This window comes from Hydractinia symbiolongicarpus, chromosome 13 (genome assembly GCF_029227915.1).
Source record: "Hydractinia symbiolongicarpus strain clone_291-10 chromosome 13, HSymV2.1, whole genome shotgun sequence".
In the NCBI taxonomy this organism is placed as follows: Eukaryota; Metazoa; Cnidaria; class Hydrozoa; order Anthoathecata; family Hydractiniidae; genus Hydractinia; species Hydractinia symbiolongicarpus.
The window spans coordinates 24,489,447-24,507,467 of NC_079887.1; the positions used below are offsets into that span (position 1 = coordinate 24,489,447).

Here is an 18,021-nt window from a genome sequence, read left to right on the forward strand (position 1 = left end):
CAAATTTGGGAAGATTTCAAAAATTGGCTGTTTTAATGTAATGCATAACTTGTTTCTGTTGTTTTAGTAAAATTTGAAAATTCTTTTGTTCCAGTTTTAATTTATAAAAAATGGGTAAAATATCAGAGTTCACTATTCTTTTGAGTGGCCACAGACAGGTGTTTTATCCTGGTGAGAAGTTGGCAGGGTCAGTGATATTAAACTTGTGGCATCCAATGGATATGAGGGGATTACGCATTGAACTCCAAGGTGAGTGTCTCTTTCTATATTCAACACCTAAGTTATTTTTTAAGTGGCTATTACTGTTCATATCTATTTGTTGACATACCCATGGTTAAGTAATTCGGTTTAAATCTTATTATTTTTTGTGGGCATTTAGTATTACAAATTTAGCAAAATATCCACAACAAGTTTTGGCGAAAATTTTTTTGGATTTTTTTGTATCATATTGGGTTTGCAAATTTCTGTGGAACCAATTTGCAAAAGTAGATTCGGCGAAGAAAGTGTGTTCCCAGATAAACGGAGAAAATAAATCCAGCAAAAATTTCACCAAAAGTTGATTCTCTTACGATTAACCTCTTCACTTCTCACTTGAGAGTCTAATCTTACGTATTCGACTATAGTTTAGTGGTTGTTACAAGTTTTGTGCACTGAGACATGTTACAAAATAGTGAGATTACGCGAAAGTATTCTATGCAGTAATAACGAACTTGGGATAATAATATTACCTGCAATTATAGGTAAAAGCCATTGTCATTGGACTGAAGAGCATGGAACTGGTGACAACAAAAAGACCGAACATTACAGCGGCAGTGAAAAGATATTTGAGTATGTGACCTGCTTATATGGGAACCTGCCGACAGCTACGACGATGAAGCTGAGTCATCCACCTGGAAGATATGAATACCAATTCATGTTCACACTACCACAGACACTGCCCAGCTCGTTTGAAGGAAGCCATGGTCATATTCGATATGAATTAAAAGGTGTGGTACCATAATCCGTTTCTCCTAACTTAATACCTAGTGCTGATGCAAATGTTTTGTTGCAATTTCAGCACAGATTGACAAGCCGTGGAAATTCGACCATAAAGTTAAGCGACCTATAATTATTAACGAAATCATCGACCCGAATTTACCACATTTCGGTAAAGGACCAGGTGGCGACGCTCACAAAGAAGTTGGACTCTTGTGCTGTGCAGCAGGACCACTTGATTTGATAGGTCAGTTCATGTTTATTCTCCTTTTTTGATAAAAACTCAGAATTTTCGCTACATAGTTTTTTTTCTAATAATACAGGGAAAGGGGTGTATAAAGTTATTTTAAATTTTAAATCAGGTAGCTTTAACGAACATAGACCTAATTTTACATTTGAGGATCATTTATATGAATCAAAAGTCAAGCATTTTGATTTTTCCACAGAAGTGTTATTTTTGTGTTGCTGTATAAACTTTAGGCCGTGTTTCATACTTACGGAAGGTTGAGCATCTGCTGAGCACCTTCTTTGTACTTGGCTACCTGACATCGCCTAGTTTTGAACCGGGCTTTTTTTCAAAGGGTATTCATTTTCTAGCAAGCATTGACCGAGCTGCATACTGTCCTGGCGAGATTGCGTTGATTAACGCAGAAGTTCAGAATCATACGTCAAGAAATATGAAAGCGTTGAAAGCTAAACTGGTGCAGGAAATACAGTACCACGCGACGAGAAAGGTGAAGCAAGAGTACAAAACCATCTCAAAGGTCGTGGGTATGTATATTGCGAGTGTTTCAGTTTGATCTACTTTGCTTGCTTTACCTTTCTGTTACCTTTTTCGTTTGTCTTCAATCTCGGCTATGTAATTTGTTTTATAATCTTGTTCAAAGAGTTTGATTAAACCCAGATATTTAAACATTGGCAAACGTCTGTTTTGAGGCTGCAAAATGGTTATCTTGTTGACTTTTGATATAAAATAATTTAAATGTTAAAGAAATTTATTTAAAAAAACACTAAACAAGAACTCTTCAGATACGGATGAGGTTAACACATGTACTTTCAGGACCCCCCATCCCTAAAGGAGAATTTGCGAATTGGACGAACGAACCGTTTGGTATTCCCGCTACTCCACCCACCATCACAACTTCCAAGATCATCACGTTGGTGTATTATCTAGTTGTAGAGGTGGATGTGCCATGGGGTGTTGATCTCAGTGTGAAGATGCCCATCACGATGGGAACCGTGCCGTTTCGACACTCGTATGGTAATCCGCTACCTGGAAACGTGCAGGTTCCTAGTAAGTTTTTAGTATTTAAGCCGCCGCAGTTCATTGCCCATGAGTTGTCTGTTATGTTAATTTTTACGCACACTTTTATTTTTGATTTCTTACTCAATCTTCTTCTGTCAAATATTATCTGACCTGACCCCTAAGGATTAATGCTGAAATAAGTCTCGCCAATTTACTTTTTGCAGGATTTAAGTTTGCGAACTAGACCAATGTTGGCAAATGTAAGTGCCGCAACAGATTTTTTGGGTCTACAAAAATAAGCCAAATAAAATGTTTCTCCTGATAACAGCCCGTTCGCAAAAACATACGTTCGTTAAAAAAAACTCGAAATATAAATACAATTGAAGGTTAAGAATTATTCGAGAGAGTTAATTTATCTTTTTTTTTTATAGGTTTTACACCTTCTTCGTTTGTCCCTCCTCCCTCCAGTGTGTTCGGATATCCTGACATGGCCCCGCCTTCATACGCTGCTGCCGTTGGTATAAGTGAATCAAGCATTGCAGACGACGATGATGTGCATACGATGGGAAATCTTCGATATATGCCTGTGTACACATTCGCTCAGCCATTTAAGGTTGGTTTATGAATAAGTAACTATGACTAGCGTTCATAAGTTGTCTTTATCTTATTTAAAACGTATTTTTAGTTTGACGCATCAAACAATCCTGCCGTGCAACCACCAGCACAACCACCGTACGTTTCAAGTCAACCGCCTTATCCACCTAATCCGTCTGGTGCGCCGTCATATGCACCCAACCAGCCAGGTGCGCCGCCATATGCACCCAACCAGCCAGGTGCGCCGCCATATGCACCCAACCAGCCAGGTGCGCCACCATACCCAACGGGCCATCCTCCATATCCAATGAACCAACCGCCTACAGCACCTTATCCGATGACATGAACAAGCACAGCTGACGCTCCTTTATAGCATTAAAGTATTGAGAACTTGCTTGAAATCGTATAATTTTTTTTCGTATAAACTGATTTTAGTGTTTGTTTTAACGAAGTAGTAAGAGCAACCAGAGTGTCGGATATTCGACACTCTCTCATTTAGTTTTCTTGGGTTCGGTCAAATATGATCAATCGCGATTTTTAAATAGACTATAATTTAAGAGAAAAAATATCTTTTATTAATTTTTGAAATCGAATACATATAAAGAATATATATAAAGAATTAATTTTGTATCATATATTTTTGTTTTGTATAAAAGAAAATTTGCGTTATACAATGTTTGGGATTATATAAAAGTATTCTCCAACGATTGCGTCATTATTTTTATTTTGATCGGCGAAAACTCCCACCAACCAATCACAAGGCTCAAAACAATTCTGCTCGAAGTTTTTATCCTAGTGGAGATAAACCTTTATTAAAGCTAAATTTTTGCTCAAGAATAAAAAGGATCGAAATAGAAAAAGAAGAATACTATAATTCTGCTAGTTATTTTTTTTGTTTTCATATTTTTCTGTTTGTGTCGCAAAAAGCAAAATGATTTCAAGTTACGGTTTGGAGCGAAACGGAATATAACAGAACATTTTATCAGCCAATCAGTTTCCAGACATCACAATAGTTTGTTGCGTAAATCGGCGTAAAAATCCGGCGTAAAAAAATACTAACTGGTAGCCTTATGGTAGAGCGTCTTTTTTATATCGTGATGGCGACACAGCCAGCACGAAATAAATAATAAGTCTAACCTGCATCAATCTATTATTTCTTGAATTTTTTAGAACAGTTTTGGAAGTTTGAAAGACGTGTCGTTGTCGTTGACTTATTTAAAGTATGATGGGTATATAAAATTTTATCAATTCGTTTTATAGTATGCTCAAAAGCAGTACTTTAACTTTGGTTTGACAGGCCGAAAAGCAACCTCGTCCCCAGGGCATCTTATATCTCTTCTGACCTCGGGACGGCGGTACGAACATGTTGGCCGAAAAGCAACCTCCGCCGGGCCTGTACGTGCGTTTCAAGATCCTAAAAATTTCCTATTTAATAAAATTTGCGAGAAAATTTCACAAGACAACATAAAATTACAACCATCAATGCGGTAGTAGGGTCTCCTTAGTTCCCAATCTCACCCTCCCATTAAAAAATCTGATCACTCCTTCGAGTTTTCCATTTGTAAAGTTTTCCCTAAAGACACGTGAGTATGCTGATCATTTTCGTTCCACATCTGCAAACTTTGGATTTTTTTCTCACTATAACTTTTGCTGCCGACGCAATAAGAACAATCAAGTAAAAACAATGATTTAGCGTCTTCTGTCATGACAGAAGACGGCGAAAAATATCGTCAAAAGCATAAGGGGAAGAAGGGGCGCGGGGTAATAATTAAGCAAACTTACTTTACGGGGTCTGAGGGTTGCGCGGGATTAACCTAAAAGCATGGGTAAATACTGGGAAGTGTAAAGAAAGTGTGAATCATTGTTAGCTAGATGCATTAAGTTGACCTGAAACATATATGAAGCTGATCTAGCTTGAACTGTAAGTTTACTTATTTGCTTTATGAAAACTGAAGTTTAAAGGAACTTTAATTTAAAAAAGTACTAGCTAGCTAATAAGTTACCTAGCTTGTCCTTAGTCAGTTCTTCCAGACCTCCTGTTATGCTCTGTTACAACTCTCTTATAGCTAAGGCCATTGTCTAGTTTGTAAAAATTTTAGTGATTTATGTAGTTCAAATCGGATCATTAAACATCCAGAACTGCCTTTGTGTATTAGAGTGTATTTTAAAATTTGTATGGCGCCTTATTAGCTAGCTAACTTTCCTGTTTGGGGCGATTTAATATTGACGAGTGAAATGTTACCATAACCCCAGGTTTACCCAAGCCATTTTAGAAATATTGAGGAGATAGCACACTGTGTGTGCCACTGGATGTAGCAGTGAGTTTTGTGGTAAAGTGCAGACCCTAATTGGGTCTGCATAGCTCAAAATGAGCATTAAATACTCAGGATAATAGACAGGTATATCAATATTTGTGGGGTTAGCCATGTAAAATATAGCTACACCTCTATTTATTATGCTAACCACATAAATTTTAAATCAACTTTTAAACCAACTTTTCGTCCAATCATTGTCCTATATAATGTGTAAACCCCGTAAACACAAAAAAAACTTGAAATGTCACCTGGAGAAACCCGAATCAGCCTAAAACAATATTTTTAAACATTTATTACCATGTATAATTTATTCTTTAATGTCAAGCAGTGGTAGTGGAAGACTTCTGAAAAAAACTGTTTTTTATATCATTTATTCCATAAATAGCTGTAATAAAATCCCACAAATAATAAACTGAGAGTACAACGACAAAATAGCACCTTCCTTCTTCTTGACAAAATTTAAATACAAACAATGAGCTCTCGCGCATCCCAATTCAGGCAGTTTCAGACAGGCCCAGGCTTTTTCAGGCGATTCCAGACGAAAACCTTAAAAATACGCCTGCGGCCACCCTCACATATACGTTGCTTTTTGCAAGTCGGCACCCTCGTAAAATACTTTTTTCGTTCTCAAAATATTCACATAAGAATTTTAGATTTAATTATGCTGTAAATATTATGATGTCATATTAAGTAACACCCAATTTTGACATTTCCTGTCATTAGTGATTTTAGACATGTTAAAGGATGTTCATTCTAACGTTATTAATGCATGACACTTGTGTGCTCGTGCCAGGCTTCTTAATTTTTTGGCTGATGAACACATAATTTTGCATGTTGGTTTGCAATAAAATTTTATAAGTATATAAATATATATGGGGTCTAACCGTATTTTCCGGTATATAACCCATGGGTTATAAGTTGATTTTTATGACTTCCACTGTTGGTGCGGGTTATAATGTTGTGCGGGTTATGTGATAAGTTTTAAATTTTCTCGTCATTTATTGTGAAATTTAAAGTGTATACATTCAATGAAGAAAGTATTACCAACGGGATAAAATGCGTACATTAATATAACTGCATGCGCGATCCTATACCTACTTAATCTTAACTCAACTATGTTATTTAATTTTTTTCACACAGTGAAATTCCTTTAAATTTCTATTGCTTGCCAGTGCTAATATTATCAGCTCTCCCTGAAACACAATTCTTGAGATCATTTTTCTTTTGTGTTGAATGTAATTCCAATCTACTTATATCTTTGCAATCACATTGAGCACATTGAAATGATTTGCTTCTGGTAATAGAGAAGTATAGCAGATATCATTTTTAGGTTTAATTGACATGTATAGTGCCCAGGACTTAATTATTAATTCCTGTTAAAAATATTGAAGAATGTTAAAATTAAATGTATAGATAATAATTTTCTTTTTTTATCTTCGCTACTTTCGAGCAAAAGGTGGTCGCTGTAAATATCAAAAATAAATATAAAATACAATTAATAAGAGACACGCAACTCTCCTCCACATTGCCGCCATTCATTTTATCATGCACACTGTGATTGCTGAGATATAAATGAATAATAAATTATATAAACATTAGAAAAGAATGTTCCAGACATCGCTGTTACAGACAATCCGTGATAATTGTTATGTTGTTTATTTTTATGGCAAAAAGACTAAATATATATAAAAAACAGAGATTTTACTTTAGGTTTATAACCTGATGGCATGGGTAATTTTATTTGTTTGTTTAATCGCAGGAAGCAAGAGTTATTATTGGTTGAAACTAATGTCTACAAATAAAAAGAAAACAGCATTGTCTGATTCAGTACTGTCTGCATTAGCCGAAGATCGCCTTTTTAAATTAATTTTAATTCATTATTATTTCCGCAATTGGATACAAGGAAATTAAGACTGAGAGAGTCGCTAGTTCAAACACTCAGTTCTCGTGTTTGGGGTTCACGAGCTTAAACTTCCCCCACTTGTCTCCGGCATGAGAAAAAATAATGACACAAAACACACGCACATGTTTATAAAATGATTAGGGTAAGTAAAAATACGCTGAATTTTTTTCTTAACACGATGCGGGTTAAAGGTGCGGATAAGTAAAACACATTGATTGAAATTTTATGGGGGTTATACGGAGGTGCGGGCTATCTGATAGCATCTAGTTTATAAGTCCCTAAAAAAGCTGAGCTGCGGGTTGTACGATGTGCAGGGTTTATACCGGAAAATACGGTACAAGCTTACCCAGAAATTTTATTGCAAACCAAGTTGCAGATTCCGAGTTATTGGGTCATTTATATAAGTATATTGAAATGTCATGCGGTACAACATTCGGTTGAGGGAAAACACAGACGTTTTATGATCTAACTCAAACTTATTTAAATTGAACTAAATCTAAACTAGCAAAAACTCTCCTAAACTACACAATATTTAATATCACAATATATAAGTTTTAAGTTAAAACAAAGATTCTACATAAAAATATAACCCCTATTTATAAACACGTTACTGCGTAAACTGCATGTTTCCCTTAAATTATAATGACTACCCTGAAAAATTTGGACCTGTAATTTGGTTCAAAAGATGTGGGAGATTAAATGTTGTACTTAGCTCCTCGACATAAAACTTGTATATATACGTTTTAAAAACATGATTATCCTAAGGTTTGGAAATATTTCTATCAAACTATACATTTTTGAAAGGGTTAATTTGTATACATGTCAAAAATTTTAGGCAATATTTTAGAACTTTAACAATATTATTCCTAATTTAAGTTAAGCTTAAAACGTGGGGAAAAATAAGAAAACCAACTAAATTTCACAGCCCACAATGATTAGGTCAATATATATGCCTGGAAACAGGAGTCCAGTTTGGAAATGTGAGAACTGTATTATTGGTCACGGAAAGTGATAAAGAATGCAATGTTTCTCTGATGAAAAATTTTTTGTGTGAGAAAGCGTACTACAACCACAATATTTTACAGACTATATAATATACATATATATATACATAAGAAATTGTCTTTTTCTACAATATTCTAAACTTAAGTCAAGATGAATGTGAAGGTGAATAGATACAAATACAGGGCATGCTATAAGCTTACTTGATACTTTCTAACAGTTCTTGTATTTCTAAACCTGCTGTCATGGATTTTGGCATCAGTGATCACAATTTAGTTTATGTGATCAGAAAATTCAAAAGGTCAAAATTTGAACCTAAAACTACAGTACTGTGAAAAGGTTTGTTAACATTGTGGTTCGTGTTTATTTCATGTTACGCACGAACCACGATAGCCCACGATACGTATTTTTTTAAAAACGTGGACCTCACGATTATGTTTCATGGACTACACAAACGAAAATTAAATATTACATCGTGGCTTCCACGATGATAAGTTCTATTGTAAAACAACAAAGACTGTATTAGTTTATCAATTAAATTAAAAACCGACGGCAAAAAAATAAATTAGCATTTTTTTGTTTTAATTTGTTGTTATAAGGCTAGCTATATAAAAGATTTTAATCCTTTGTGAATTAAGCGCTGTTAAAAGGGTATTGAGTAAAACTGTAAAATTTTAAATATTTCTTTCACAAATTTATCTCTATTTTTTTTATAAACGCATCTCTGTTCTAAATAAATGTTATAAAAATTGTTTCATTTTAGTGTTACTCATCGTCACAAGCATGGTATATACAATCAAGCGACTTTATTTCATGAATTTAAATTTTAAGGTCGAATAAAAAGTTTTTGTACGACTATACGTTCTTATAACAATACGGAAGTTTTTACGCAGAATATTCACTTCTTTTCCCATGGTTGCGCTTCAAAAAATATGAAAGTCAAGATACTTGTTCTCGCAGTTTTCAAACATATATACCTTATTGTCGCTAACGCTTTATTACTTGGTGAAACATGTCTAATATTATCTGGCGATTTCAGTTTATTATACATTTTTTTTAAAAGAGTGAGGTTAGTATTTTTTTTACACTTTCTTTTTCCACGGTGGGGCTTCAACCCTGGGGGCGAGTTGATTTTTTTAAAGTTTTTTATAAGAGTTTTTTGTAACCCTTTCTCAGCCTTAAATTTTCTTCTTTGTTTCAAAAAACATGTTCACACTTCCCTTTGTCAACACGGAATTTGGCAAAAAAGTCTTCCCATTTAGAGCTGCAAAAGTGTGGAATAATCTTCCAGACCGAGTGACCTGTGATGGAAGTCTGCTTTTGTTTAAGACTTCTATCTCTAATGTATTTGGCAAATTCTAATGGAGATCACTTTTTAACTTTTGTTTTTTATTCTTTTTCTTTTCAATCTTCACAGATTATAAATGTTACTATGTTTGATTGAACTGAAGCAGTCTAAGGTTTATCATTTTTGTTTCCTTTTTGTTCTAGTGGCCCCCAGTGGAATCAATCCAATAACTATAGGTTTTTGTGATTTTCTGGGCTAGCCACTTTAAATATTTATTATTATTATTATTTACGTTAGTGCACTATAAAAATAAACGGCTCGCAAATCTGTAAAAAACTTAGATTAAGTAGTTTTGATAATGCAATTTTGTGATTAAATGTGATTTTTAATATATTTTATTAAGCCCTTTAAAAACCATAGCATAATTGTAATTGTGTGAAAAGCAGTAACAGTTGTAACAGTTTACACATGTTCGCATCAAAAAATTCAGTCAACTAATTATGTTAAGAGCAAAGTATAGGTATTTAGGTGATCATACAGCATTTGATTGTGTACACCTAGTGTAACTGTAAGATATCATTTATTCTGCTTTTAGTTTAAAATATGGGTAAAATAACTGAGTTTAATATCTTACTTGCCAGCAACAGACAAGTGTTTTATCCTGGTGAACGAATGGCAGGCTCTGTGGTGCTAAATCTTCATGAACCAATGGACATGAAAGGACTGTGCATTGAGTGTTATGGTAACAATTTGACTTAATACTATAAATTCTGCTTTTTTAATGAATGTTTCAGTTATCATTTGAAGGCAAGAAGTAATTGAAGAGCTGCTTTTATAAGAGAGTGACGTGGACAAAAGGACGCATAATTTTATTGTATTTCACAAAACAAAGATTAAAATTCACTTTGCTACAAATCCAATAGGTATTTTAGTGCCACTGTTTTTTTGTTAGGCAGTGGCTATTGTCATTGGAGTGAAGAAACAGGCTCTGGTGAGAACAGACATAGAGTGGACTACCATGGCAATGAATCTCTGTTTACTTATAGTTCTTATTTATTTGGAAATGGATTTACAAAAATAAAACATCCATGTGGAAGATTTGAGTATCAGTTTATGTTTACCTTACCAGCCATCTTACCAACTTCATTTGAAGGTTCTTTTGGCGGTATCAGATATGGATTAAAAGGTATGGGTGTGGGCAAACATGAGTGCTAAACCTTTTATTATAACTATTTCCAAAAGGGGCAATTTGTTGTATTAAATTGAAATATAAAAAAAGGAAACTGAATTAAAACAGTTGTCCAATTGTCCAAAAAGTAACTCTGACCCATTACACAGCTTAATTTAGATGTATTATCGTTTTGTGCTCTAGCGCAAATTATCAGACCATGGAAATTTAATGAAAAAATCATGCGGCCGATTATCATCAATGAACTTATCGATACAAACCAGCCAAATTATGCAACTGGACCAGGTGGAGAAGTACATAAAGAAGTTGGTTGTTTGTGTTGTGCATCAGGTCCACTGAACCTTAGTGGTATGTTTTTATAGGAGAAGGTTTGTGATTTTTATAGCAATGCCAGTTTAAAAAAAACATATAAAATGAGGAACTTGTTTTTATATTACTGGAAATTGTTTCTTTTGTAAACCATAACACTATCTATGTCATATAAAATTTGATTGTGTAAAAGCTTTAGACAGTTTATTCTTTCACTAGGTGGCTGCTGAAATAACCTTTATTATTTACCTGTTTCCAATATACTATATTACTTTTACCCCTCCCATATTAACATTATAGACTTTAATCAATAACAATATAGCGGTTTTATCACCACTGATTAAAAACTCGTTTCCATTTAACTGCATTTTTTGTTATTGTGTAAAAAGATCACAAGCTTTTTGTTAGCAGTTGCACACTTAGGCAAAATCCCTAGTATTCTAAAGGTGCGCATTCGCTAACAAAAAAAGAGTTTGAACATTTTGTGCTATAGCTGGAAATGCTGTGAAATAAAAACAAGCCTTTATGATCTGCTTACTTTAACCTGTTTAAAAATATTATTGTATGTATATTTATTTTAGCAAGCTTAGACCGAGCTGCATATTGTCCTGGTGAACACATATTGATCAATGCACAAGTTCAAAATCATACTAGTAGAAACATGACAGCGTTGAAAGCAAAGTTAGTTCAAAATGTACAATATAATTCCACCACAAATACAAGATTCGATGTTCGAACCATTACTAAGCTTGCCGGTACGTTTGTCTGTAAAAGAAAAATGCTCACCCTTATGTTTATATCCATTGCTTTAGTGTATCTAGCCTGGCGATGGAATTATTTGCAAGGCTGGCACGCATCTTAAAAACTTATTGACCTTCCTATAGTTATAAAAAGTCACCCAAATGATCTTTTAATGTTGCGTAAAATTGGTTTAATGTTCTCTAATTTTCTCAATTGTGATGCGAAAAAAGACACAATAAACACTGTTCCTGGAAAGGGATATACTCTTGGAATTAGGATATTCTTGAAAATGGGATATATATACTCCTGGGAATGGGATATAATCTTGGAATGAGGATATTCTTGCAAAATGGCATGTACTCTTGAAAATGAAATATACTCCTGAAAAAATCTCTTTGAATGTTACTGAGGAAAAAAAAACACTTTGATTTCTGAAATCTTTGATCTCTTTTATTTTGAAACTTTTTCTTGTTTATTTTCAGGTATTTTGACTTTTTCTTACATAAGATTGTGAGGTCTGTATACGTTTCTTTTTTAATGGAATTTCTGTTTTGTCGAGTCAATGCTAGAAAAATCCTGGAGAACTTCTGAAAATCTCCAGGAATTCACATTGGGTTCCCTGTCATCTGTCTTGACTATTGCGCATTGGCTTTACCTGTTCTGCTCTAAAGGTCCAAAGAATAGTTGCAATATGCAATCACTAATTATACTGCTGCATTATACTGTGGCGCGTGGCCTTGTGGTTATGGAGTTCGCTTCGTAATCACAAAGACCGTGGTTCGGTCCACAGCGTGGGCATGTTTAGCAAGTGTCTTTACCACAGCTACGAGTCAACCCATGCCATGTGAGGGAAAATGGGTAGGTAGTGCCGGTATATACTTAATGTGAACATTCCGAACACAGGACCCACATTGATAACAGTGTTTCCAACACTGAAGTGGCTATATCCTGTATGAATATTCGGAATAATAGTAATAATAATAATAATAATAATAATAATAAGCACCTCCAAGATTAACCTTGTTGAATTACCACAACTAAACATATTTTCAATTTAACATAGGCCCTTCTATACCGAAGAGGGAGTTTGCAAATTGGTCCAACGAGCCTTTCCCAATTCCAGCAACTTGTCCAACTATCTTGACTTCCAGAGTCATTAGGGTTTCGTATGATGTTGTTATTGAAGTTGAGGTGCCATTGGGGACCAATCTTAAGTTAACAGTACCTGTTACTTTGGGTACTGTTCCATTTCGAAGGACGTATGGACAGCCACCAGTGCGGCAACCAGTGGAAGCAGCAAGTAAGTTTTATTGATCTAGACAAATGCTTCGCACAGTGGCCATGCCTAAAGTTTTCTGAATTACCTAAAAAAAGAGACCCTGTTCAAATCTGTATGCTTTTAAAATACCGAGACTCCGTAAATGTCCTAAATAACCTACAATTTGCTCCTAAAACAGTAATTTTCCTACAATTTCTTATTATCTGTTTATTTCAAAAAATTGTGTATGTTAGGGAAGTCTTGATTATCAGTAACTCTTCATTCTCTGCAAAAAGTTTGTTTAAATCGTGTTTTCTCGTGATTTTTTGACACCTAAAGCTCCTAAATTCTAAAGAACTAAAAGTGTAAGATTGTAAACCTGTAGCCACCGTTTTTAGGGGAATGACTCTACGTAAGTATTTTAGTTAGGCAGACATAAAGAAACGGCACTGTTCAAAATTTAAAGGAATAATCAAAAATTATCTTTCAACATTTCGCGCGTGTTAATTTCTACGAGAAATGTAGTGATGAGGTTGAGTGTCAAATTTTGTGAGATTGATGTAAGTTTTAAAGATAGAGTAATCCTAAAACAAAACGATAATGCTCTCTTTGAACAGTGTCGTCATGTATGCCAACGCAAAAAGAAGTCGTGTCAAGGACACGCGAAATATTTATGCATAAATAAAAAATGTGAATTTGAATTTGATATTTACATGGGCTAACGACTTGTCTTTATATTAGTAATACCCGTATTCTATCTGTGCACAAGAAAAACGTTACGAAGATACGAAATACTAATGGATTTTTCCACAGGCTAAACGACTAGTCTATAATACCCGTACTCTGTGCCAAAAAAGAAACGTTACGCAGATACAAAATATTAATAGGTTTTCCACAGGCTTGACGACTAGTCTATAATAATAACCGTATTCTGTCTGTGTACGAGAGAAAAAAACGTTGAGGATATGCGAAGTATATTAATGGATTCTTCCACGGGCTTAACGACTAGTTTATAATAACAACCGTATTTTTGTCAATTGAACATAGTTGCGCCGCACCTGTATTTCGACCCCTGGCAGAATAATTTTATTACTTCGTGTTTACAGACGAACAAGAATGCACAAAACACCGATGCGGTAAATATGTACGCAGGCGTATTCCCTCCTCTGAATATTTCAGGGGCTAACAGATAATAATATACTCTTGTGAACAAGCCTGGTTAAAACTTGTGACACGAAGAAAACACATCTTTAATCACACATTTCCTATTGGAATAATATAATATGAATTATCAAGTTTTGATAAGTGACTAGGAAAAGAAATTTCGTTTGACTTCGGAAATACATTAATGTTGATATAAAAGAATGCGTCGTAAATATTTGCGAATTAAGCTCCAAATCGTCAAATTTATAGCGCAAAAGATGACAGCAAAACATTTTATATAATTCACTTTGTTTTTAACGCTTAGTTGCCTAGAATTGTCACTTTGTTTGCAATGTTTTAAAAAAGTGCTCTCAAATGCAGATGACGGATAGAGTTTCTATGAAACATATTGTCGCTTTTAAAAGTATTTAATGAAGCAACGCTACCGAAGTTCCACCTTTAGTCTAAAGCGCCTTTATAGCATATTTCTGAAAAAATCTCTTAGTCTTCAGTGTTTATTCACCGTAAACTTTTTTGGTTTTTTGTATCAATACAATTCAAAATCATTTTTTTAACAAACCTTAATTTTCTTCTTCCGTAAGGCCATTGCATGTTCTTTGTTTGAGTAAGTGGTATAAAAATTTACCTGTTGTTAACAATATTGTGAGAACTGTATTACCGCTTCTTTCATTTACTTTAAGGTTTCGTCCCATCCAACTTCGCACCTCCGCCTGCCAATATACTTGGTTATCCAGACATGGCACCACCTTCCTATGCACCAGTTGCAGGCGAAGCAGCAGTTAATATCGCTGATGCCCAACATACTGGTGACCAACATACTGGTGGCCAACTAACCTATACACCGGTGTATACGTTTGCTCAACCTTATCAGGTATGTGAACTCGTTTATTTCATGTGTTCAATTATTAAATACCCAATTATTAAATTCAGATGTTTATATTTCCAATAATTTTAGGTAACCAACTGTTCCTAACGATATCATTTGCACCATAACTTTTAACTTAATTTTTTGCTTTGGTTAATATATTACAAAATCTATCTGCGAACCTCGACTGACAGGGTAACACGCCAAAAATGTTTTACAAAAACTTCTTAATAATACTCACTTCAAAACGGCCACTATAAACTGTCCATGTCTTGTTTTTACGTTGATCAAGAACTCCAATTATTGTCATATGTTATTTTTAAGGAACTCCTGTTTAATCATGCAAATAAAATGGTGCCGCAGCTACATTTATGCTTAGTGTTAAGTCTTTCCCGCATGTGTAACTATTCTTTTACATTTTAGTTTCCTGCTGGAACGGGTGTTCCAAACCCGCCCCCGTCGTCATCACAAGGTCCTCCACCGCAGATTGGCTTCTCACACTATCCTGCAAGTTCGCAGCCTAATACTTATCCAGAACAACCTTATCCGGAGAAGCCTCATGTCGCGCCTCCATATCCGCAAAGTTTAAGTACCAGACCTCCGTATCCGGAGAATTTACCGAACGAACCTCCGTATCCGGCGAACTAACCGGACGCACCTCCATATCAGGAGAATTAACCTGACGCACCTTCGTATCCAGAGAATTTCACAAACGCACCTCTGTAGCCGGAGAATTTATGAAACGCACCTCCGTATCCTGTGAATTTACCGAATGCACCTTCGTATCCAGACAGTTTACCAAATGCACCTCCGTATCCGGAGATTTTTGAACGCATTTCCGTATCCGCAGAATTAACCTGACGCACCTTGGTATCTGGAGAATTAACGAAACGCTCCTTCGTATCGGAAGAATTTCCCAAACGCACCTCTGTATCCGGAGAATTTACCAAATGCGCCTTCGTATCCAGAGAGTTTAATAGATGCACCTCCGTATTCGGAGAATTTACCAAACGTACCTCCGTATCCGGAGAATTTATTGAACGCACTTCCGTATCCGCAAAATTAACCTGACGCACCTTGGTATCTGGAGAATTCACGAAACGCACCTTCGTATCCGAAGAATTTCCAAACGCACCTCTGTAGCCTGAGAATTTATAAAACGCACCACTGTAGCCGGAGAATTTTAAAACGCACCTCCGTATCCGGAGAATTTACCAAATGCACCTCCACATCCGGAGAGTTTCCCAAATGCACCTTCGCATCCGGAGAATTTACTGAACGTACCTCCGTATTCGGAGAGTTTACCAAACGCAAGAATTAGCACAATGCACAGCCTCACAAAAAAGTATTAATGCAATGCACTAATATATTTATGTGAAGTGAGCAACTAGCTCATCTTGCACATCTATGTCGAATGGTTTATTTTAAGTCTATTCTTTTTAACCTGAAATCCCAGCTTGATATTCTCATGAAGCATATTCGTAAAAACGCGTGTGTTGTACGGCTCCAAAATATCACGAAAAGGAAAAAGATAAAACCGGCGACAAATTGTAGCATGCTAGTCGGCCCTAAGTGAAAAAAAATTTGAGTGCACCCTCTTTTTGAAGCAAAATTGCATAAGCAAGAAGAAGTTTAAATCCTTCAAAAAAAAGAACTGATAAGAAACCACTCAGCTTGTAGTGGGAAAAAAACTTGAAGAAAGGGCGTAAAAAGCAGTAATAGACATGTTATAGGAGTTATGGACGTCTCAAACATCAAATTTGATGAAAACTAATTTTAATTCTGATTGGACAAGCAAGCGACAGTTGGGACTGAAAAACACAATCTATACGCAACACGTGTGTTGCGTATATGTAAAAAGCGTGAACCTGAGAAACAGTTGGACCGTTGATATTTTGGTTTATTCTGCACAGTTTTTTTTATTTTAATGCACGCAGTGTTTTGGTTACGTACTTTTTACATTTTTTATCAAACAAATTAATTTGCTTTATAGGTGTTATTATTTTTAAGGAAAAGTAATTGTGTTCAAATATACCTGTTGGGAGATAAGAGTCTATTTTTATTTCTTGTATATTGTTGGACAAAAGTAACAAAATCTGACCGATATGATTTATTAATTATGAAGCACACAGGTGTCAGTTTTAGCTGGAAGCTCAATCCGGATGATTTAAGAATTAATTAAAAGTGTGCTTGTGTTTGAATGAATAAATTGACTGTGTCAGTCTGTAATTTTAAAAGCTGCAATGCTGTTGTTAAGTTCTCTTTTTGTCTGCTAAAAATATTATCTTTTAAGGATGATATTACATTTTTAAACCACGTAACAATTCACTTTTATTATTTTAGCTATGTAATTAGCAGGCTAGCTAGTGAATAGCTAGTTAACTAGCTACTATTATTGTTCGCGACACTACACTATTCCTACACACGGTAATTTATCAATGCATTTATGTATCACTCGCAGAGCTACGTCCAATTTTCTTACACTGACACAAAAAAGAAACTTTAAATAAGTTACCTGTTTGTTGATTTTATTTCTTCTTAAAGCATGATTTGAAGTGAATATTCCAGAAAAGACAGATTATTCTATTTTTTTACTTGTTTTACAGCTGTGTTTTACGGATAACGTGATGCAGTTACGTTATAGATGATACGTTTGTAATAATCTAAATGAAACATTTCTCATCAGCGAATTACAAATATATCAAATGTGAACTTAAACGCTTGAGGAGTTCTGCGCGTGAATAGCTTCTGCTTTGGGACGCTTTTTTTTTAAGTTTACACTTTTGCACACGTACATCTAAACATATATACTTGCAAAGATATTTATCTTCTAACAACATATGTCGTTGTCAACCTTTTTATCTCACATTTATATCATACGCGAATACTAAAGAAAGAAATACCAAATAAATACTTAGAATACGCTACCTGTCTTTCGATGCGTTATTTCTTCTTTAAGTGCAGTATTAAAAAAGTATTCCAAGATGCTTCATATTTTTTAACTTATTACCTTAAGTGGGTAAATTTTCGCGTGGATTAATTTTCGCAGTTTTCGCGAATTTTGGCCATTTTCGCGAAATTTAGTCCACGCAAAAAATTTTGAAGGCCCTTGATTCGCGAAAATTAATCCACGCGAAATTATTTGAAATTTTACAATCGCGAAAATAAAAGT

The 18,021-nt window shown here is 34.9% G+C and overlaps 2 protein-coding genes across 3 annotated transcripts; both read left to right on the forward strand.

The window, feature by feature from the left end:
• Positions 1 to 19: 19 nt before the first annotated feature.
• On the forward strand, positions 20 to 3,519 carry LOC130623968 (arrestin domain-containing protein 2-like). Its single transcript, XM_057439516.1, has 7 exons — positions 20 to 249; positions 741 to 986; positions 1,058 to 1,222; positions 1,573 to 1,746; positions 2,036 to 2,269; positions 2,653 to 2,834; positions 2,907 to 3,519. The coding sequence occupies exons 1-7, from the start codon at positions 111 to 113 to the stop codon at positions 3,159 to 3,161; spliced, it is 1,395 nt and encodes a 464-aa protein (XP_057295499.1). The 5' UTR covers positions 20 to 110; the 3' UTR covers positions 3,162 to 3,519.
• Positions 3,520 to 4,596: 1,077 nt separating this feature from the next.
• Positions 4,597 to 16,953, forward strand: LOC130623971 (arrestin domain-containing protein 3-like). Of its 2 annotated transcripts, XM_057439521.1 has the most exons (9): positions 4,597 to 4,736; positions 8,799 to 9,104; positions 9,919 to 10,065; positions 10,276 to 10,509; positions 10,696 to 10,860; positions 11,403 to 11,576; positions 12,626 to 12,862; positions 14,665 to 14,855; positions 15,273 to 16,953. In XM_057439521.1, exons 3-9 carry the CDS (start codon positions 9,927 to 9,929, stop codon positions 15,495 to 15,497), a joined length of 1,365 nt encoding a protein of 454 aa, XP_057295504.1. In that variant the 5' UTR covers positions 4,597 to 4,736; positions 8,799 to 9,104; positions 9,919 to 9,926; the 3' UTR covers positions 15,498 to 16,953. The 2 variants fall into 2 exon arrangements, with proteins under 2 accessions (XP_057295504.1, XP_057295505.1); XM_057439522.1 differs by lacking the exon at positions 8,799 to 9,104.
• The last annotated feature ends 1,068 nt before the right edge of the window (positions 16,954 to 18,021 follow it).